Genomic DNA, 23,541 nt, shown 5'->3' on the forward strand with positions numbered 1-23,541 from the left:
TTAAATGCCAAGTAATAATGAATGTCAGAGCAGAAACTAATTAAATAGAAATTAAGAGAACAACACAAAGAATCAAGGAATCCAAGAGCTGTTTCTTTGAAAAGATAAATTAGATAGACAGACCTTTGCTCCAAGTAACCAAAAGGAAGATAGAACCCAAATAAACAGAATCTAAAATGAACAAGGAAACATTACAAGAGACACATAAAAGTTCATAATATCATAAAATTCATAATATTATAAAAGTACTTTTTAAAATGTACTCCACAATGTTGGAAAATCTAAAAGAATGAAGGATTTCTAAATTCATCCAAATCATGAATGTTAAACCAAGTGGAAAAAATAAAATTAAACAGACCTGTAAAAATGAAAAGACATGGAACTGGAGAGATGACTAAAAGGTTAAGACCATTGACTGGTCTTTCAGAGGTCCTGATTTCAACTCCCAACAACAACATGGTGGCTCACAACCATCGACAATGAGATCTGGTGCCCTTTTCTGGCCTGCAGGCATATATGCAGGTGGAACACTGTATACTTAATGAATAAATCTTTTTTAAAAAATGAGAAGACTAAAACAGGAAGAAAAGTCTAACAACATAGAAAGTTCAGGCCCAGAGAGATTTATAGCAGAATTCTACTAGACTTTCAAAGAAGATCTATAGTCATAGCTTTTTCAAATATTAAAAGAGAAAAATAAATAGAAATAACACTTCTAAATTTTTGTATGAAGCCAGTATTGCTTTAATACTAAATCAGATAAAACCACCACCACTATCACCATCACCACTAACACCACCACCACCATCACTACCACCACAACAACGCTACAGAACAATGAACATAGATTTCAAAATCCTCAATAAAATACTTGTAAAGATTATCTACCATTATTAAGCAGGATTTATAATACAGATGCAGGTATTGACCAACATACCTAAGTCAATAAATTTAATATTCATACCGACTGACTTAAAAAGTTACATGATCATCTCAATCAATGCAAGAAAACTACTTGACAAAATCCAACACTCCATCATGATAAAAATCTCATAGAGTGTAGGACTGAAGAGAGCAAACTTCAACATAGTAAAGTTTATGTGTGACAAACCCAACATAGCATGACAACAAAGGTCATTCTAAATGGAGAATTCCTCAAAGCAATACCATTAAAATCAGCAAAACAGCAGGGTTGTTCAGTGTCCCCATTCATTTTCAATATGGTACTTAAAGCACTAACAGGAGAAAAACAGCAAGAAAAGGAAATCAAAGAGATATAAATGAAGGAGGTCAAATCACCCATATTTGCACACAAAAGACCCCCAAATTTCCACAAGGCCTCCAGAAATGTTCAGCACTTTCAGCAAAGTTGCAGAATAGAAGATCAACTTTCAAAAAGCATTAGGTTTCCTATATACTACCAACAAGCACTCTGAGAATAAAACTACAGACACACCCCCATCACAATAGCTTCAAAGAAAATAAAATATCTACTAATAAGCCTAACCAAGAAGATGAAAGACCTCTACAAAGAAAATGCGAAATCTCTGAAAAACAGGGTTGAGAAAGACATGGGAAAATAGAATGTCTTCCCATGCTTCTGGGTCAGTAGAGTTATTATTATGAAATTGTTCATTCTCCAAAAAGCGTTTGATAGAGTAATGGAATCCAAATGAAAATGACCTCAACATTCTTCACAGAAACTGGAGAAAAAAACTAAAATTCATATGAAAATGGAAAAGACTCTGGAGAGTCAGAACAATCCTAAACAAGGCAAAACAAATAAAAACTAACAAGCAAAGAAAATTAATTCTAGGTTACCACTCCAGAATTCCAGATATGTTACTGAGCACTAAAAACAGTTTGATAATGGCACAAAACAGACACATAGACCAATGGAACAAAACAGAAGACCCAAACATGTGAACACGTAACTTCAGTGATCTAGTATTTTACAGAGGACAAAAACACACATTGAAGAAAAGATTACAGGTTCTAGAAATACTAGGAATGCTAGATAGCCAAATATAAAAGAGTGAAATTGAAGTTGTATCTATCACCATGTATAAATTTAACACTAGATGGATCAAAGACCTCAATGTGAAAGTTGAAACCCTTAAGGTGCTTGCAGAAAACATAGGTTTACTCCACACGATATAGGTGTAGAGAAGGACTTTTCTCATAGGATCCTGATGCCCAAAAACTAAGGCCAATAATGGCAGACGAGAACTAATAAAGGTTAAAGGCTTCTGTACAACTAAGGAAATCCTCAACAGAGTGAAGAGTAATTCCAGAAAGTGGGAGAGAATCCCTGCCAACTATGCCAACTATGTTTGATGAGGATTAATATATAAAGACCGGAATATATAAAGAACTCAAAATCCAAGAGTTGGGGTGGGGAACATTTAAATAATGGATTATAGATCTGAACAGACAATTGTCAAGAGGAGAAATAGAAATGGCTGTGGAATATCACAAAAGACATTCATTCTAGCAATTAGGGAAATGAAAATTAAAACAACTTTGGATTTCATCTTACCCCTGTACGAATGTCTAAGATAAACAAAACAACCAACAACCAATGATAAAGAGAGTGTGGTAAAAGGGGAGCTCTCATTCACTGTGACTTGGACTGTAAACTGATGCAGCCACTCTTGAAATTAATGTGGAGAATTTTTGAAAGGCTAAAAATAAATCTACCATATGATCCAACTGCACCACTCCTTGGCATATACCCAATGGACTCAATATCTACTTCACAGATACTTGCTTAGCCATGTTTATTACCACTCTGTTCATAATAGCTAGGAAATGGAAACAACCATTTTAATATCCTTCACCTGATGAATCAATAATGGAAATGTGGTTCATATACACTATGGAATACTCTTCAGCTGTAAAGAAAATGAAATCTGCAGATAAATGATGGAGCTATAAAATATTATGCTGAGTGGAGTTACCCAGATCCAGAAAGCCAAATGCAACATCTTTGCCCTCATCTTTTATCCTTAACACCAAATCTTTAGATGTGAGTATTTGAGCTGGAGTAACCATAGAACCCAAAAAGTCAAAAGGGACCTTTGGGTAAAGAGAGTGTGAAAGAGAGAAACAGAAGGATTCAGATGGGGAAAAAGGGAGAAATGTGGGTGAGGTAGGAGGAGAGAGAGGAAAGAAGATAAGTGGCATTAAGGATACTTGAAAAACAATCATTATTTATAATTTCTAAAATTACATTATATATATACGTATATATGTATATGTATATATATATATATATATATATATATATATATATATATATATACACACGTCAATGACATACTTGGAATGATAATACCCTCAAGAACCATAAAATAGCAAAAACTCCATTACCAAACACAGGAGAACTAGTTTTGAGTTTTTGGCCAGGTTTGCCCAAAAGACTCTCCAAACAATCTGGCAATGTCTGCTGCCCTTGATTGCCCTCCAAAAATAAGTTCCTATTTCTAAAGACACTGTGCACTTCAAACACCAGACTCAAAGGAGTCAAGTTGGAAAATACACAAAGTCTTCTCCCCAGGGACTTGTTTTCATAATACAAGCTGCCAGGGAAAGAAAAAAAATCGATAACACTACACAGCTGTAATGCCTATAAATATGAATCACTACAGTGACCACTCTGGTAAGATATCCCTAAAGACACAAGGGTGGCAGCTTTATTTTGGCAGTAGCCAACTTGTGTCTACTTAACAGGAGGGAATACATACCGGGTACTGAAAACCTAGTCAACTACCTGAGGCTAGTGAGGTCATGAAAGTTAGAGAAGAACCTTCTACTGCCACCTTCATAAACTAGTATAATTTCTAAGTGCATTCTAAACACTTCCCCTTATACTCAAGGTTATGCACAGCTCTTGTCCCTACCAAAGAATCTTATCTTTGTAGCAGAGAAGATCATTAAGGAACACTACAAGTGGTCAAAATACAGAGAACAAGTGATCATATAGTTCTCAGTACAAACTGATACCTCAATAATAGAACCCTCATACCTAAGGCTGAGGGGCACTTCAAGAGCAGCGTGAAGACTGTAAGAATCAGAGGACTGGGAAATCTGCCGTGCTGCTGTATCTCCTAAAAATGACAAGGAAGCTACACACATAATACTTTATCAAAATGGCTGCCTAAACAGGACATAAAGAATGACAGCACCAATAGATGTGCTAACATGAAAGGGGAAATACCATGGGATCTCATTCCTAGACAAAGAACTACAGACAGGTAAAGAATACTGAAAGACAGAATTAATCTTCTACTTGGATGAGCCCCCAATTGATTTTCCGATGTAATGTGGTTGCCCCCACCCATGATATATATCCAAGAAACATTAAACACACTCAGCATTGTGTGTGTGTGTGTGTGTGTGTGTGAATAAATAATTGAAGAAAAAAAAGCAATGAATTTGAGAAGGAGCAAGGGAGTATGGGGGAGTTGGAGGGAAGAATGAGTGAGAAATTACATAATTAAATATTAATTTAACCAAAAAGAAAGCCTGGGTGAAGATCTCCTATGGAAACGGCTGCTGTGAAAGTTGGAGAACTGGTATAACTAGAACATGTGATATAAAAACAAATGCTTATAAAGGTCATAGCAGATGTCATGCCAGAAGCCATCAGGAGGTCTGACGTTGCTGGTGCTAATAGGCACAGGGACACTCGATATTTTCAACAGGAGTAGGAAAAACGTAACAGATGAGAAATATTTTGGCTATTTCACTGGGAGAGGGGAATGAAGGGTATTAAATTTCAGAGAAATAGAAAATCTTGGCAAAGACTGTGAACCTAGTTTTTGGTGACTTTGGTGTGCTGTGGAAGGAGAAAGAAGTTACTGATGTAGCTTTGAGCTTGAATGTGGGAGTAAACAAATACAAAGGTGCACAGATTTATGGAACATGCCTGCAGCGTTATGTGTAGTTTACAGGCCATTTAGAAACAGATCCTGACAGTGTGAAATGTTTTCACAAGAGAGGCCAGGGCAATGGGGACATAACCACCTCACTACATATAAGAAGAATGATGAAAGTCGATGGAGAAGCAAAGCCTTGTGGGTAAGCAGAGTCATAACCTATGAATAAATGGACAGACGTAATGTAAGCTCTAAACTTACTTTTAAGTGACAGAATAGCACAACACACATAAACCCCTAGTATAAACTGCTCCATTACTCTCCCGTTAATGCTCTTTATTAATTTTTTTTTTACTTTTGTTACCTCAGCTGGGTAATAATATGTGACAGTTAATTCTGATTTTTAGTTTTGCAGCATTTAGACCCATTGGAGACAAGCGTCTGAGAGTGTCTGTGAGGGATTTTTATGATTTCTTTAACAAAATGAGAATGCCTCTTTCAGTGAGATTGGCAATAATCTATGGTTTGGGGTCCTATTTTATTCATAATTTTTTCATACATTTTGATTTTCCTTTCGCCTTCCCCAGCTCCTCCCCATTCCCCTACCAACTAAATTCTATGTTCTCTCTCTCTGTCTGTGTCTATGTCTCTGTCTCTCTTTCTCCCTCTCTCTTTCTCTCCTTCCTTCTCTCTCTCTCTCTCTCTCTCTCTCTCTCTCTCTCTCTCTCTCTCTCACACACACACACACACACACACACACACACACACACACACACACACCAAAAGGAAAACAAAGCTATAGAGTTTATTTTTGTTGTCCATCACTCTTGGTCATGAATCCTACCCTTGAGTGTAGTTGATACACCCAGTAACACTCCATTGAGGAAAGCTTTGCCTGCTGATGTTAATTGCAAATGGCTTGGTCAGCTGTGGGTTTTAGTGTTGTCCCATCCCACAGTGCTGAGAGCCAGTCTGACTTTACTCTCTCTGTGTTGTCACAGTTCCTGAGTTGATATGTGTACCAGTCCTGTTATATCTGGTGTATACTGTGTCCAGGGAGTCATCCACCTTCTCCTGGGTGGAGCTAGACTACACCTGTTTGTTTTTAATCCCCACGCCTGGCTTGGAAACCAGGACCTTGCACACGCTATGCAGCACTGGATCACTGATGACATCAGAAGCTAACTGTGTTTTTAAGCACTATGTTCTGTTCTAGGTCTAAGTTGTACAGATAGCATACAATAAAAAGTACCATAAATAGTAAATGATTTTCTATTTTCTTATTAAAAACCATAGAAATGTGTTTTTTAATTGCTAGAATATGTGTGTTTCAAGTATTTATGTGAAATAGCTTATTTGGCAATATCACAAGGGACAATATTATAGTGTATCCTAATTAAGGCCACCTGATGTCTTAGCTATTACATTACCGAAACCAGAGGATCACTCGAAATACTCAAAATTAAATCTTCCAAAATAGGAATATTTTATTAAATGACATCAGTTGAGAGCTGGTAGCCAATCTCAGCCTTAGGCCCAAGTGGAAGTATTTTTTCTAAGATATGAAACTTCTAATGCTTGTCAAAAAGAAGTTCTTCCTTCTTCAGGTATTTAAATTTACAAACTGCTTTTATTTTTAGACTATTCCTTAAGGTGTTAGGAGCGCCATTTGCACAATAGTTCTGACAGGCTGACGATGCCCTGGAAACAATCAGTTTCATTCACTGAAATTCGCTAGCAGACGAGGCTAGAGTTGTATCCGTGCATGTGTTCTGGAGCTAGTGGTTTTGAAATGTGTCTGGCCCAGACAGGTAGAGGACAGAAAATGTAGGAACTTGATGTTCTTTCAGGAAAAAGCAGCTCAATGTGCTAGCACACTTTTAAACAGGGAATTCCCCACAATGTAGTGGAAAGGCCAACCATGCTTGATTTGAGGGTGCTGTTCAGAGGCCATCAGGAGTAAATGAAAACGAGAGCATTGGAGCCTAGAATTTAAATATACTCTGCTATAACCTCTTCATTTTCAAAAATGAAGGCAGCCTAGGTGAAGAAAGTACACATATATCACTTGGAATTTAAATCCATCATTAACTGCTTTTATTTTACGAGTTCTTAAACAGGCCCGACAAATGCCCTTATCTTAATTATCTCACAGGTGAAACACGGCTTCCTGTAAGATTTGTCCAAATAGAGAAATATAAATATGCCAACTGTTTGGCTAAGTGTTTGGCAAAAGTAGGGGTTGGGTAATGGCTGGATGGTAGGAGGTTGTTTTATTTGTTCATTTGTTTGTTTGTTTTTTGTTGTTGTTTTCTCCCATAGGTAGGAGTTTTCTGTTGTTTGTCCATAAAGTAGATTTGAGGGAAGACATGGGTTAAGGTCATGAATGAGGCAATCATGACAGTTCTCTTAACATTACTAATTTTAATCCTCTTCATTTAATTCAGCCTCAGCAACTATTTCTTTTACTTTCTTTTAAAAATTTTGTAGGATTTCATTGTGTAGGGTCTCATTCAGTAGCTGACTGACCTGGAACTCACCATGTAAACCAGGCTAATCCCAAACTCATGGAGCTCTGCCTGCCTCTGCCTCCTTCTGGGGCTGAGGCTAAGACTAAAGTCTTGTGCTGCTATACCCAGCCCAGCCGCTATTCCTTGATATTTTTCTACATACTGAATATTAAAATAACAGGAAGATCAATCAGGGCTGCCCTTTGACTTGCTTTACAACTGAAAAATAGCACAGCCCTTATGAATAGGAAATACAATGCCAGTTCAATTAATTCATCTTAACCTTAGAATACAAATTCCCAGAGAGTAACTGACTGAATGACCACAGTGCAGCCTTAAGCGCTCCCCTTTCCAGCACATGTGTGACTCTCCTGCCTTTCCTCACTGCTACCCAGTCTCTTTATTCATCCCATCTCTTTCTCTTTCTTTCAGTCTGCGTGGCGGTGTGGAAGAACCACCACATGAGGACAGTCACCAACTACTTTATAGTCAACCTATCCCTGGCGGACGTACTTGTGACCATCACCTGCCTTCCAGCCACCCTCGTTGTGGACATCACTGAGACCTGGTTCTTTGGGCAATCCCTCTGTAAGGTCATTCCTTATTTACAGGTAATTCTTTCTTGGGCCTTTTAAGAAATCATTTTACACGTTTTCAGTTATAGTCATGACTGTCTGGTAAAATAGTAAATGAATTAAGAAACAAACATAGATATTCAGAAAGTAAGCTTTTAAAGAAGCTAACACTTGAGAATTGCTGAATAAACAAGTTCACGCTCGGACGAAATAAAGGCAATGATGCTGTTAATTACTCCACAGTCTTTATCATTAAATAAATCATTTAAACAAAGTAATAATTAAGCATCTCCTAGATCAAGTAACCATGAGCATTTATTTTTCAAGAATATCAGGATTTTTTTCCAGTTTTTTTTCCATCCTAAGGAACTAAAAGGTATTTGGTTAAAGAAGGGCATCAGTTCTGGGTTGGGAATATCTGTTCTGCCATCTCTAGATGGTATACTATCAAGTGAAATACATAGACTCTTGGCAACCCACTTAGTGAAAATGGTAATTTTAGTAAGATCTACCTCATATAGCTGTTGTGACAGATTATTTAGATCGTTTACATAAGTCTCTTGGCTCTGTGATTGCCTCATCATGAACGTAAAGCAATGTACTCAGAGTAAGACCCAGTGACCAGCATCAGCACCAGATGTCTCGGTGATAAGCAGTAAGCATAGCCTTTCTATCTCTGTTTGACAAATTAAAAAAAAGAAAAGAAAAGAACAAATACTTTTAAAAGAATCATTTTCTGACTGTATTTATAAAAATAAAGCCTTTGATAAAATGATTCCTGATAGTGGCCATAGCAACACAAGCCTGAGAGCTGCGTTCACTGTAGGAAATAGTGAAGGAAAACAGACTATGTTCCCCTTAGGAAGTATATAGTGAAAGAAAGTGGGTGGCCCCTCTGTATCATGTGCCACAGTCCCCATATACCCCTGTCTTTAGTCCCTGAACCTTTCCAGGTGGAGATCACAATGTTTGCAAGATGAGATAATGAAATTTGGAAAAAGGTCACAAAAACCCATTCCTAGAAATAGTTTTAAATATTCTTTAGAACCAAAATGTTAGACTTTTCAATTCAGCAGCTCCTCAATAATCTCTTAGAAGTAATATTTCTAAACAGCAGACATCATCTATAGTATATGTGATGATGCCATAGAAATAGAAAAGTTACATACATGCATTAGGTTTAATTACAAGGTTGGTTGGGCTAGCATGCTAAGACCTGCCAGTGAGTTACAAAATGTGCTGTAATAAAAATGTTGGAGAAATAATAAAAATTACAATAGAAAAGAACAGCTTTTTAGGAAACAATTCAGTAAGAATTTATAGTTGAATTTATATGCAGTCATAGTTGAATTTGCATACAGCTATGGTTGAATTTACACACAGAAATTGGAAAAAAATCAAAAGGAGCAGAAAATTCTAATATTTGAGAATCCTCCTATTATTTCCAGTAAACTGTGTTTCTCTCAACTTCGCTAATCATCCAAGAGAAAATGTAGACTCCCTTTGGTTTAAGGGTAGTTTCAACTGCCCAGATCCTCGGTTGCCTGGCAACCTTCATAACATCTGTCTCATGACCCAGATGTCTTGATAGAGGGGATGATGCTGTGAGAAAGTATCACCTGTACTAAGAATCTGCTTCCTGGCTCTGATACAATCATAGCTTGCTGTTCTGTGCACCTCCAAGTTTCCTGGAAGGATTAAACAAAAAACAGGAAGTAACATTAACAGCAAGGATGCACAGAGTTTCTCTTAGTCACTGGCATCATTATTTTTCCCTGTAACACAACTTACAGGCACGTTCTAAATGTCAAAGGACAAACAGAGAGTCTGGCTCTTGCGTGAACACAGTCCAGTTTACAATGTCCACAATCGTACACCCATCACAGACTGGAAACAAACTGTACCCGTCCCGTAATTCATTCGACATGCCCTCTTGTTCAAAGCATGGAAACGCACCAAGAAATTCATGCACTGGCAAGACCAGTGTCTCCAAATCCCCTTTGCCTTGAATTTCAGGTGCACAGTAACAATTCTTTTATTTCAAGTCAAGTAGGTTTTTTTTCCTATTGCCACAACATAAAACTAATTGCTTTTATATAAATATTTATGTATCTGTGTATACAATACACTTTCAATGTAGTGAAGCTATACAGAAATATTTGATTGTATTTGGCTTTTATTAACTTGATAAAAATGTTTCCATTTTTCTTCTAAAGCAATACAGCTTAGACTTATGAGCGATATTCTATAATACTCTGGCAAATTCTTAAATTACTTAAGAATCATACAAATATAATAAATTTAACTGAATAATTAAAATACCTTTCTTAGATATTATAATTTGTAATTTTATAGCTAATAATACCTATTAGATCTTTGATGAACAGTCTTCATATACTTTATCCCCTAATACTAATAGGAGTAATTGGCTCCTTTAAGAGCAAAGGCACCTAAACTTTTCATTGGTTATCAACTATCATAAGATTAACTTATCCCTCCAGGAGTTTAGAAATACTACAGGTTGAGTTAGATTTTTTCAATGGTCTTTCTTGAAAGATCCAGAAATCAAGACTCCAGAATGAAAGATCAAAATTATAGTATCATGATAAATGTCATCATTATAAGTCTAATAAATAATAGCAAACACACAGCACTTGTGTGGGCGCCTTGAGTTAGGTATTTTGCATCTCGATTAACTCTGTAATTCTATAGCTCCTAACCTTAGCCCTAGCCCTAACCTATTAAAGGTAGCTTCATACTTGTTCATGCTGTATTTAACTGGGTTGAAATGATTATTTCTTTAAATTTCCAAGTTGAAGAATCACTTGTGATATTATTTGCATACAAGTCTGTATGGAGAGGACCTACTTGTTTTTAAAATCAAGTTACTAATTTTGTTAGTGAGCCAAATATAGTGTAAATACTCATGTACAGAATAGTCTTTTAATGTAACCTAGACTTTTGTTTGTATGAAATATACTGAAAATAAATAGGATCAAATTACCTTTTGTTATTTAAAGAAATGAAAAAATACTTATTTATGCTAATGAAATATAACCAGTGAAAAACCTACATAATAATTTAAAATACACATGCCATGTCATTCATTTTGATTGAAAGAGAATATACCCATGTATAATTTCTTTCCCTCTGAGAATACTGTTTACACTATCAGTAGAAAACTACAAAACAAAGATAGTAATTATTCACACATTCTAAACTAAGCTTTCAATGTGAGAAAACTGCAAGGTTTCAAAGCACTTACTTCACATCTGAAGTCACATGCAAAGTTTCCTGATGCATTTGTAGTTTTCTATTTTCATTATTCATTTTTTTTTAGCAGAAAAGTCATTTACATGAATGAATACGTAGAATGGGTTACCTGGAATTCACGTTTTTCTGCTGTAACTACCTTGCTGATAAGACAAGTGCTATCTTGTTATCTTTCTGACACCTAGCAGTTCTCCTGAACCATGTTCCTTTCTTTCCTCTCTAGACTGTGTCCGTGTCTGTGTCTGTTCTTACATTGAGCTGCATTGCCTTGGATCGATGGTATGCAATTTGTCACCCTTTGATGTTCAAGAGCACAGCCAAAAGGGCCCGGAACAGTATCGTCATCATCTGGATTGTCTCCTGCATCATAATGATTCCTCAAGCCATTGTCATGGAGTGCAGCAGCATGCTCCCTGGCTTAGCCAATAAAACCACCCTCTTTACAGTATGTGATGAGCGCTGGGGCGGTAAGTAGTTGCTCACATTGGCAGGGTATCTGCAAACACTGGATTAGCATCACTATTGCTAAATTGGGATTCTATATTCTATTAGCATCTGTTAAAAGAGCTCAGCAAAAGGGTGAAAATAAAGTTGAAGTACAACACAATTTCATAGATAACTCACATCTTTTGAAGGTGTTTTATGTATAATTTTTAATTTTCAAAAGTTTTGCAATAGAAACAAATAGGGAAATTTATTCAATGACTCATTTTTAGTTATTTCTTAAAGTTTTTAAAACAAATGAGCTAGTCAATGATATATATCAAATTGTAAATTAAAAATTTAGAATAATAAATATAAAAGTTTCTCAAAAAGCAAAATACAGAGGCTATCTTTGACCCAGTTATCCCATTCCTGGGCATAATCATAAAAAAAACCTCTGTATCTTACTTCAGTGATACTGTTATTGATATTGTTATTGTTGTTGTTGTTGACACCAGGTCTCAAGTTATCCCATTCTGGCACTAAACTTGCTGTGCAATCAAGGATGGTCTTGAACTTCTGATCTTCCTGTCTCTACCCTTGCTTTGAGATTACAAATAGGTTCAACCACATATGGTTTTGTGCAATGCTAGAGATAAACTCATGTCATGATAGGAAATCATTCTACTGACTGAGCTACATCTGATGTAGCCTGAGTCACATATGTATAGTTATCAATCTTCAAAATGTTGCATTCTAATTCAGGCAGCACTCATACAAAATAAATTTTAAAGAACTATATTCTAGATTATTACCAAGGGAGAGATTCAAAACATGCAACTTAAATTTTCAGTAGATTGAGTTTTCAATTAGCTCCAAATCTAAGAATGAAAAGCAGATTTCAGCTAGGCAGTGGTGGCACATGCCTTTAATCCCAGCACTTGGGATACAGAGGCAGGAGGATCTCTGTGAGTTCGAGGCCAGCCTGGTCTATGAGAGCTAGTTCCAGGACAGGTTCCAAAGCTACAGAGAAACTCTGTCTGGAAAAAAACAAAGAAAAAGAGAGAGAGAGAGAAGGAAAGAAAGAAAAGCAGATTTTAAGACCATTACTATTATAACCTCTCCAGTAATACACCCTTGCTAGCCTGTAGTATAATTTTTATTATCAATGTTTCTGCATAAGTGTTCATCATAATATGCACATACTAACCAATTATTAATTTTTCCACTTACTCAAAATTACCAATTTACCTTCCTTCCATCTATTCAAAGCTCCAAATTGCAATGGCCGTAATGGTATCTGCTACTGCAGTGGGAAAAATGTCACCAATTAAACCCACTTTCCTCCATCTGTTCAATTTAGTCTGATGGAGCTATTAGAGCTTCAGTGTGCATAAGCTTCAAAGGTGTGTGTGTGCGTGCGTGTGTGCATGCATGTGTGTGTGAAGTACATGTGGCGTGTGATACTTTCTTTAAAACATATAGAAGTTCAAAGCCACTCAGGTCCCTGGGAATTGCTGAGGTCACCTTCAAGTTGCTTTGAAATTGGCTCAGCAAATGCTGTCCAAACTGCTGCACTTCAAATGGAAATGCTATCTGCTATTCTTCCAGAACTTGAATTCTATCACTCTTTATTTAATAGCCTGTTTTACAAGATAAACTTAAAAGTTAGAAATGAATGAAGCAGATGGGTGCCACCTGACCCAGGAAGAGTCCAAAACTGACATCTCAAATTGGTTTCTTACACCTCCCAACAGCCTATGTATCATGCTGTTCTTTCTACAGAATATATTCCTTCTTAATTAAATGCAGAAGTGATAATTCCACAGCTATCTTAGTAACTGTTCTATTGTTGTGAAGAGACACCACAACCTAGGCAACTTTTATGAGAGAAAATATTTCACTGGGGACTTGCTTCCAGTTTCAGAGGTTTAGTCTATGAGCATCATGGTGGGGAGCATAGCCACATGTAGGCAGATGTGGTGCTGGACAAACAACTGAGAGCTATATCCTGATTCATAGGCACAGAGAGTCTGAGTCCTGACATGGGCTTCTTAACTTCAAAGTTCACCCCCAGTGACACATTTCCTCCAGGAAGACCATACCTTCTAATCCTTTTAATCCTTTCAAATATTGCCCATTACCTTCTAATGAGGATAATTAACTGTATTTACATTTAGCTTTTGTTTAAACAAGGTTTTTGTCAATATTTTTTTAATCAAAAAATATTTGAACCAGGTCCCTTTTAGTAAATGAATATATAAGACAATCCAAAATAGTACATTTTAACTAGCTAATTTCAGGCATGCAAAATAAAGATGTATTTGATACATAAATTTCTTGATAGTGGTTAAATTGGGAACATACCCAATTTAGAAATGAGTAATTATTATTTCTGTGAGTATATTAAATGAAATATTGTAGATTGTTTTCACTTATATGCTTAAAATATAAAATAAAGTTATAAGAACATACATGTGTACTTTAGCAGGAAAAGCTTTTCTAAATTCATCATTTTCATGTCATATTTTACTGTTTGATTCTCATCTCAGGTGACATTTACCCAAAGATGTACCACATCTGCTTCTTTCTGGTGACGTACATGGCACCTCTGTGTCTTATGGTATTGGCTTATCTACAAATATTCCGTAAACTCTGGTGCCGACAGGTATGTGATATCAAATAATTTGTGTCTTCTTTAGAATGTATGTTAAAAACCAATTTAAAAATTCTTTGAACTAATATAACATACAATACAGGATTGTTTGTTCTAATAAGACTCTGGACGTGAACATATTCCTTGATTGTTTTACTGATATTTATTAAATGTATTAAATTCCACCTTAAGAAGTCTACACTTCTGATAAAATCTCAACCTCAATTATTAGCTGAGTATTTTTCTTTGTTTAGGAGTAATATTTCAATTTTTGTTAAGGATTTATTTATTGTTATTTTCTATGGTATTTTGCCTCATGTATATCATCACACTACATGTACGCAGTGCTCTCAGAGACCAGAAGAGGGTACCAAATGCCCTGGAATGAGTTAAAGTTGATTAAGAGCTGCCGTGTGAATGCTGGGACCCAAACTTGGATCCTCTAGTAGAACAACTAGTGTTTCTAACTGTTAAGTCACCTGTCCAGCCCCTGGGAGTAAAATGATTTATTTTACTTTTTATTATAAATAACAAAAATTAATTCTAATTCCTGGAGAGTTTAAATATAAATGGCTTTACTTTAAGTAAAACTACTGTAACACATTTAACACATGGGTTACATCTTCAACTTCAATGATTTCATTTACAGTAGATTTAAAGAATAAGATAACACAGGGTTGTTTTCTGCTCCCCCATCACCCATCTTATACCCCGCCCCCATATCCAGTATAACTAAAATATTTTTTGAAGTTTTAATTCTGAATTAGGGTTACTCTGATTTGCTTAAAAAAATGGTCCCATCCATGAGATTTTATCCATTCTCTTAGTGAATCATTTGTCATGTGTTAGTATCGTCTGTATACCAGCCTTAAACTAAACCATCAGTTTATGTAATCAGTGAATTCAGTCTTTAGAGGGGATATAACCAGGTGCACAGTGGAGACAGCCTTTTTCAAACAAGCATAAGGTATCAGCATTTGGTGAAGTGGGCAGGGACAGAGATTTCTAAGCTGAGGCTGGTAACATTTCAGTTGAATCATCAAGCATGTATGGAAAATTGTAAATATGTAGAGTGTATGTTACTCAACTTCTTATGTTTAGTAAGTTAAATGGCATGATAAAGAAATATTCTTTCCTTCTATATGACTATCACCAATACACTGAGATTATTAAGCTTGTGGACTGGCAGGTTCTTGATCTCTTTTCTTTAACATATTTTATTGAGAAAGAACTTACTGCGATCATCTTAATTCATTAAAAACAATTCCCTTTGTTTGTTTTTTAAATAATATTTTATTATTTGTGAATATAATATGTTTATGCAATGTATTTTAATCATATTTACTCAACGATCCTCTTTCTAACTCCTCCCATATCAGCGCTCCTTGAAAGGCCATATCCTCCTTTTATTTTATTTTATTTTATTTTATTTATTTATTTATAGTGCACCGAGTCAAATTTGTGCTTCTCATTTACTCACGGACTTGAGGACATCCCCTGAAGTATGGTTGACCTACCTAAGGAGCCACACACTTAAAGAAAACTTATTTCTCCCAACCTCCACTCCTACTCATCACCCATCAACCCTCTAGCTTCTCAAATGGGAGTAGGAGATCCTGAGCCCCTCCTACCTTCATAATGATCGACTGGATTTTGTGCTTGTCTTATATAGGCAACCATAACAACTGTCAGTTCATGAACATAGTGGTCTTGCTATTTCCAGAAGAAACTATTTGGTCCCAGTTTTTTCGCAACCTCTGGCTCATACAAATCTCTCCATCCCAGTTCCTGTTGCACAGGTCTCTGAATTGTGGAGTAAAGGGTGTGATGGATATGCACCATTTGTGACTGCGTACCCCACAGACACTTGCTAACACTCTAACCAGCTGCAACTTTCTGAAATAACTGCCTCCATAACAACAAAGAAACTTTTTGGAGGAGGTGGAGACCTATGTCAATCTATCGGTGTAGAGAGAGGAATGTTTGATTTAAGGCCATATTCGATAAGAGTTTCCTCTTATAGAAACACCTTGCTACTAATCCAGGCCTGGAGAGCTCGTAAACTCCAGAGATGAATCAATTACTATTATTTTGCTAAACTTTTCTCCTAAAACCAGAAAGTGGTTGTTATCCACACAGCATTTCTGCCATTATTGCACCCTTAATGTACACTACCTGTCTTTATTGGAGCTCAAAGAGTCATAGCTCATTAAGGCTGCTGCTGATTTTTTCTCCCCTAGTATCTGCATAGCACCTTCAGATACTATGAAAATCTGTGAACAGGAAGGAAGATTCCCCGTTGGCACCACCTTTATGTCTCCATATCAAAGTGTGTGGTGTTTTTAGCTGTAGCCACTTACCATCAGATTCTGTAGGAAAAAAACAACAGAGTAGCCTGCATTGCTTTGGGTGTTCTATGGGACTTCCCTGACCAAGAATTCAACATTTGGCAAGAGACTTTTTACTTGGCAACTTGCACCATCTGGGAGGAGAATTATTCCCTGAGCAACTCCAATTAAACCATTAAATTCTTATATGGATATGTCTCTATCTACATGCAGGTACCTGATGTTCTATTTCATGAGCTTTTCTATATATGTGGAAGCTTGTAAAATACTTAATTTCCATTCAGTATTTTCCAATATCCTTAGCATTAGTTTTCTTGCACTTCTACAATGTCCTATTTGGTCTTTGCGGATGAGTCTTCATTTGCGTTTTAATCTTTGGGATTCAAAACACCTTTTCAAGACCATCATTTCACTTATTAGAACCAAAAAGCTTTTACAATTTCTAGTCCTCTATGTTGTACAATTCCTAATTTTTCATTTTTCTTCCATTTTTTACAGCAGAAGTTTTTTTTAAAAAATTATGCTCATTGCTTACACATATATTTCATTTTACATATATTAAACATAATGTATATTTTACATATATTATATATACACACTAATGTATTTCATTTATAATTACTTCTTTTTATTTATAACTTCTGAGACATTTTTATATCTAGTGGCAAAGTCAAGTCATGTTCTCCAAATCTTTTAATCAAAACACCAAATCTTTTAATCAAAACAGAGCAAGAGAACAAGGTAAACTACTGTAAGACATGAGAAGTGGCTTGTTTGATTCCCAGCAACTATTTCCTCAGACTTAAAGCCAAGTTCATGCTTTCTAGGATGCTTTGTTATGTAACATCCCACTTTCTACTATGTTTTATTATATCACCTTTTCCTAGGCTACTCTACTATCAAAGATACACACTGCCCTCAGCAACAGCTCTATCTTACTCTTAGTTCATGTCAGTGTTGGGTCAGCTCTGTTCCACCAGTCTATGCGAGTGGTGTTTTCTGGGACATGACATTCTGAGTATTTCAGGAAAGGCAGAAAGGTTGGGAAAATACCTACTTCCTCTTGAAACTTTTACTTATCTTGTAATCTTTCATTGGTCTCAAAGTCAGATATTTGTCCGACAAACGTATTCTCTGACAAAAGGCACAAGTCACAGGGCCTTCTTCTCAGAAGTTGAGGGCAGATGGTATGGAATATCACAGCATGAAAATGTAAAAAAAAAAAATGCAGTCTAGGGCAAAAATGCATGGGTTTGACCTCCAAGCAAGCTGCTTGGTAGTTACTCAAAGTTTGTCATTGACTCCTGTGACTTTCATCATCTTTAATTTTTTTTATTTTATTCAATCATATGAGTATGTCTAGGAATCATCTGTGCACAGGGACCAAGGTATTACTGGGATATGGGTTACAGGGAATTGTCAGCTCTCTCCTGTGTGCTCTGGGAGAGAAACCAGAGTTCTTGGCCACTGAGTCGAATCTCCAGGTTCACTTCCATCACGTTTAAGGCAGGTTGCACAACGCACAAATTCATCCACCCACATCATTGAAATAAGTACCCACGTGATTAAATAAAGTACCTCAACAGTCTGTATTGCTAGCTGAACTTTCAGCTAAGTCTGATTACATTTCTAAATGAACAAGTGTTGGATTGTTGTTGACTGTGATCTTAGTCATTTGTCCTCATTTTATTTTTTCCTGCTAGAGGATTAAACTCGGGTCCTGGCCATGTTTTTGAGTGACATCTTTACCACGGAGTGACGTATCTTGTGACTGAGTAACATCCCCTAAAAATAAACTTCCTTCACGGGGCTCTAGAACAGCCTTGCAATCATCTGTTTCCTGTAGACCATTAGTTGATGACAGCACATAGCACCCTGAGTCCCTGGATTCCTCTACTCACCACATGCACACCCAATATATAGTAGAGAAAGACAGTGAGACTTTAAAGAACGGAGGGCATATAGCAACATTGTCCATCCATTCAGAGGAATGCTTTTAGAAAAACATAAATGTTTTTTTGAGAATTTTTCATATTTCAAAGAAGAAAAAAGTATTACTGTACAATACAGCTATGCAGATGTTAGAAGTATAGATTGAGATTGTGAGGAGCATATTAGATATCAAGATCATCTCCCATTATGCACCTTTACATATGTTTGCAGTTTCACTTACTTAAAAATTAATGTACCTTTAAACTCCCCAAGAGTCATACACAATTTGTCTTGTCACCATTGTGTCTACAACTGTTACCTGTTGCCTTACACAGAGAAGAAACTTGAAAATTGTGCCCTGATGTGTAAATCGTTCTTGAACCATAAGCAATGTGCTTATTTATCATTTAAGCTTATATTTCTCAGTTTCCAAAACTTAAATTCAAATTGTATTACAGGCTTAGAACTGATCTACATTTTTTGATGAAATGTCCCACTTAGTGCAATCCACATGATTTAAAAGATTTGTCGTAAAATGCCTGAACTGTGAAACCGAAACATTTAAAAAGCAGATTGGAATGGAAATTGGCAAGTTGAGCTGAGCCCACTTTACAGCTGTAATAAAGTAAATTGACCCCAGATGGATAATTAAATAGAACTCTGCTTGAGCAAGGCTTGGCTTCTAACTGTTACAGCCTCTAAACAGACTTGTCAGGCATTGTGTTTGCCATGGGCCACATCTAGAGAGCAGTTAAGTGAAGGGCCTATCCTACTTGTTTAAAGTTACAAAGATGCATGGATTCTGTTTTGTACTTTTGAATTAGCGAGTGTAAAATTGTTAGTGAGCAAATTGTGTTCCCTCACCTGACTCTGCCAAGAGCTTTAGTGATCACTTAAAGAAATAGTTATTGTGTTGTTTAAATCAGTAACTTCTACTCCCTTTCCTGTGACAATATGATACAAGGAATTCACTGTCATTGAAACTGCAAATCGGTCTCTCAAGGTTGTCTCATTCAGAAACTTCTTGCACTGAACTCTCTTGGCTACTGTGCAGGTTTCTACATTCAGTCCAGTTCTGAGTCTTGTGAGGATTAAGAACAAATCGTAGTTATTAAGTAAACTTCTGTTAATGCATTTCACAGATATTATTACGCACTTGTATGTCTCATACTATGTGAGAAGGTTGATGTGAACAACAGTATACTCTTAGGTTATGTGGGATTTTAACTTTCCAAAGCCAGAAAGACCTTCCATTTTATGATTAGGTCCATGAAACTGTCCACCTTTTATTCGCCAACATTTCTAGAGAAATTAGAATTTGGGTAATGATATTGCGTAATGATAGTAAGTCTGGTGTGAGAAGATGAACAGAAGGTCATAGAAGATAAGGAGACCCAGGAAAGAAACGCTCAAACTCAACAAAGAAATAAAAGAACACAAGTTCACACAACTACGTAGGTCTATTAGAACATTACTATAAAGATAGTTTGGTTTGTAATTCTTTTCTCTTTATAACCAGACTGAAGCACAATTGTGTAAAACAATAAACTGAAAATTCAGCTTACAATGCATAAGTTCTTAACTTATAGGAAGAGGTGTGTAGAGATATTGGAAAGAATACAATTTATATGTATTAAAATTTGATTGGTATTGATCATTGTTTAAATTGAGCTGTTTATTGTAAATATTAGGAACATTTTTTTTCAAAACAGTACCCAGTGAAAGACACAAAATTTAGATGCTATAGCAGAAAACAATAAAATACCAATAAAGAACTAAAGGAACACAATAGATAAAATGAACATATACAAAACAAATACCAAAATTGCAAATGTTGATCAACGTGAATGAGAAAACCTAAATAGAATGAATAATCAAGATTCTATAAACATTAAAGTGAAGAATCACATAAGAGAAAGAATGTGTGGTTTTTGTCTCTCCGAGGCAAGACTGAGTTACCTGACTTAAGATAGTACTTGACAGTATCGTCCATGTTTCCCATAAACTCATAGTGGGCTTTCCTTAACAGCCAAGTAAGTTTCAATTCTCTGAACGAGGCACATTTTCACTATCCATTTTGTCGTTGATAGTGATGGGTGCCTAGGTTGGTTCCATTCCTTTATTCCTGTGAATAGTGAAGCCACACGGACAGCCATGCGGCTGTCTGTCTCTGTGGGAGAATATGGAATCCTTGGCTCTTGCTGGGTCGCGTGGCAGTTAGAAGTGGGCATTTTAAGGAACCTCTTGATGCTGACGTCCACAGTGGTTACACTAGTTGTCACTCTTTCCCCACAATCTCACCATTTGTAACCATGTCTTCTTCACAGGAGCTGTCCTAGCTGCTCTGTTGTCAACTTACCGCTCAATAATAGAGTCATTTTGAAGAAGGAAAAAATTGAGAAAATGCCCCCACCGGATTGTCCTCTCCATGTTGGCAACCCTGTGGTGCTTTGTCATGATTGATAACTGATGTTGAGAGGGCCCTGCTTGCCATGGGTGGCGCCCATCGCTAGTGGTTCTGGGTGAGATAAGTAAGAAAGCAGGCTGCTGGGTTGGGCTGACCTTATAGGTTCTGAGCCAGAGTAGTTGCAGGGCAGTGCGAAGGGAGTTTCCTTCAGTCTGCCATCTCTCCATGTCATCACCACCAGGGTGAGCTCTCCTGTATTGCTAATGAGTTCACTTGCAGAGATGAGCAAGGGGCAGGTCCCATTCTCTGGCTCTGACATCCTCAGGGTCTGATCTCCCACATTTAAACACCTTCAGGGTCATCTCTACTGTGCTTGTATGGCACAGGGACAATTCTCTCTAGTGATGAAGCTGATTGATTTCCCCCCTCTCTCATTTTTGCTCTCTCTCTCTCTCTCTCTCTCTCTCTCTCTCTCTCTCTCTGTGTGTTTTCTTTTGCTGTTAAATTTTATTTTATTTTATTTGAGGTGTGGAGGTTGCAAGGTCAGAGGGTAGATACGAAGGGACAGGAAAATGAACGGGATAGAGATGAATGATGTGAAAGACACCAAGAATAAATAAAAAAAGGAAAGAAAAAGTAAAAGAAAGCAAGCTGAGCAAGTCAGATGGAGCAAAGCAAGCAGCACCCCACACACACCCAGAGCCCCTAACTCAGTTCTTGCCTCATGCGCCTGCCTTGAGTTCTTACCCTAACTTCTCATCATGATGGATTGTGATCCCCAAGGCTGCTTTCCTCCCCAAGTTCTTTTTGGTCCTGGCATTTCATCACAGCAATAAAAAGCCTAAGAGAGTAGTCGTTCTAATAGTGCAAGATAGATTCTCAAAGAGAGTTTATTTACTTTTCCCTGATAGCTGAGAATGTTAAACAGTTTTTGAAAACATTTATGGGCCATTTGTGCTTCTTCCTTTGAGACTAGCTGCTCATTTCATTATCCTCTTTACCGACTGGCAGTTCTGAGGTTTGGGTATTTAAATTTTATAGTGCTTTATTTATTCTATATATCAACCTCCCAGCGTGAGGTATAGTTGGAAAAGACTTTCTTCTTAATCTGTGGAATATCTGCCTGTTCTGCTGATAATTTTCTTTGCTGTGTAGAAACTATTAAATTCCATTAAGTCTACTTCTTGATTCTTGGGACTATGCCCTGCGTCATTAGAGTTCTCTTCAGAAGGTTCTTACCTATACCATTGACAATACCCCCAAACAAGTGCATTCCCTATGTTTTGCTCTAGAAGCCTCTTTCTGTTTAGAGGTTTGTCTATCTATTATCATTTGTGTTTATATGTGATTATGGTATTTTTGGTTTGTTTTTTAGTTTCCTGAAGAATGCCATTGGAATTTTGATAGGGTTCATGGTGAATTTGCAAATTACTTTTATACATATGGACATTTTCATAAAATTAATTCTGCCAATCCAGAAACATGAGAGGCTTCTCCTCTATCTGACAGCTTTATTTCATTTCTTTCTTTCATCATTGCATGCTGTTTTGAGCTAATAATTATTGCTCACATTTCTTTTGTAATATATTTTCATATTCAAGAGGGTTTACGCTGTTTATTTGCAGTGTAATGAGCATGTCATACTTGTGGTATACTTTCTAAAGTTAGATATCATGGAGCCCTCAGTGACAGATTGGTAAAAATCTTTCCATAGGGATAATCTCGTGGAATTTGTCTTTTCTGGTCCATTTATATCATTATTATTACTTTAATGTAATAAGACATGTATTCAAAATTCTGAGGCCTGGAGTGATAACTCAGCCTGCAGATTGCTTACCTTCCAAGCATGATAAAAAGACTTTAATACCCAAAAGTCATGCAAAAATATCTGGATATTGTAGAGCATACTTGTAATGCCTGTGCTGGAGATGAGGAACCACAAAGATCCCTAAGGCTAACTATAATGGGGTTCAATTAAAGATGCCACAAATAGCTAAAGGGGAGCTAAAAATCTGAGGGTAAAGACGTCTACTTACAATGGAATTCTCTGTCCACATTTTTTTTATTATTCTCTATATTCTTATTTTTTCCTTGTTCTCACATAGTCCTATCCATTACAAATGTTCCCAGTAATATATACTCTTAAAACCAGCAATTCCTCAGCCCTGGCAGGTTCCATGGCTGGAATTCTTTTGCCCAATAACAAACCAGATAAGTATTTTCACACACACACACACACAGATCCATGGGAGTGGCTAGTACACATAGAATGAGCTTAATGAAGAAAGTTAATTAAGAAAGAAATTAAATCATCAGGGAATTCAAGAGGAGAAGGTTAGTTTGCTACACTACATTTCTAGGTGGTAAATAAAAGGTTTATTTTCAGTAAAATTTTGAATAACACATGGATTGTTTAAATCAGCACAACGTATCCTTTCTCCCAGTAAGCATAGAGGCTACCAGGTATCCAGGCAAACTACGTAAACAGTTAGGTAATGTAAACAGAGACTACCTTTAGTTTCCCAACTGCCCAGACT

The 23,541-nt window shown here is 36.6% G+C and overlaps 1 protein-coding gene across 1 annotated transcript in view; it reads left to right on the forward strand.

The window, feature by feature from the left end:
• Positions 1 to 23,541, forward strand: part of Hcrtr2 (hypocretin receptor 2) — a 91,244-nt gene that overhangs the window by 53,953 nt on the left and 13,750 nt on the right. Inside the window, exons 2-4 of the mRNA XM_041679716.1 lie at positions 7,823 to 8,001; positions 11,462 to 11,705; positions 14,214 to 14,329. Coding sequence (XP_041535650.1) covers positions 7,823 to 8,001; positions 11,462 to 11,705; positions 14,214 to 14,329 — 539 coding nt within the window. The remainder of the gene's footprint in view (positions 1 to 7,822; positions 8,002 to 11,461; positions 11,706 to 14,213; positions 14,330 to 23,541) is intronic.

The sequence above is a fragment of the Microtus oregoni genome, unplaced genomic scaffold (assembly GCF_018167655.1).
Source record: "Microtus oregoni isolate MIOR12 unplaced genomic scaffold, Mior012 000032F_ref0000030, whole genome shotgun sequence".
Taxonomy (NCBI): domain Eukaryota; kingdom Metazoa; phylum Chordata; class Mammalia; order Rodentia; family Cricetidae; genus Microtus; species Microtus oregoni.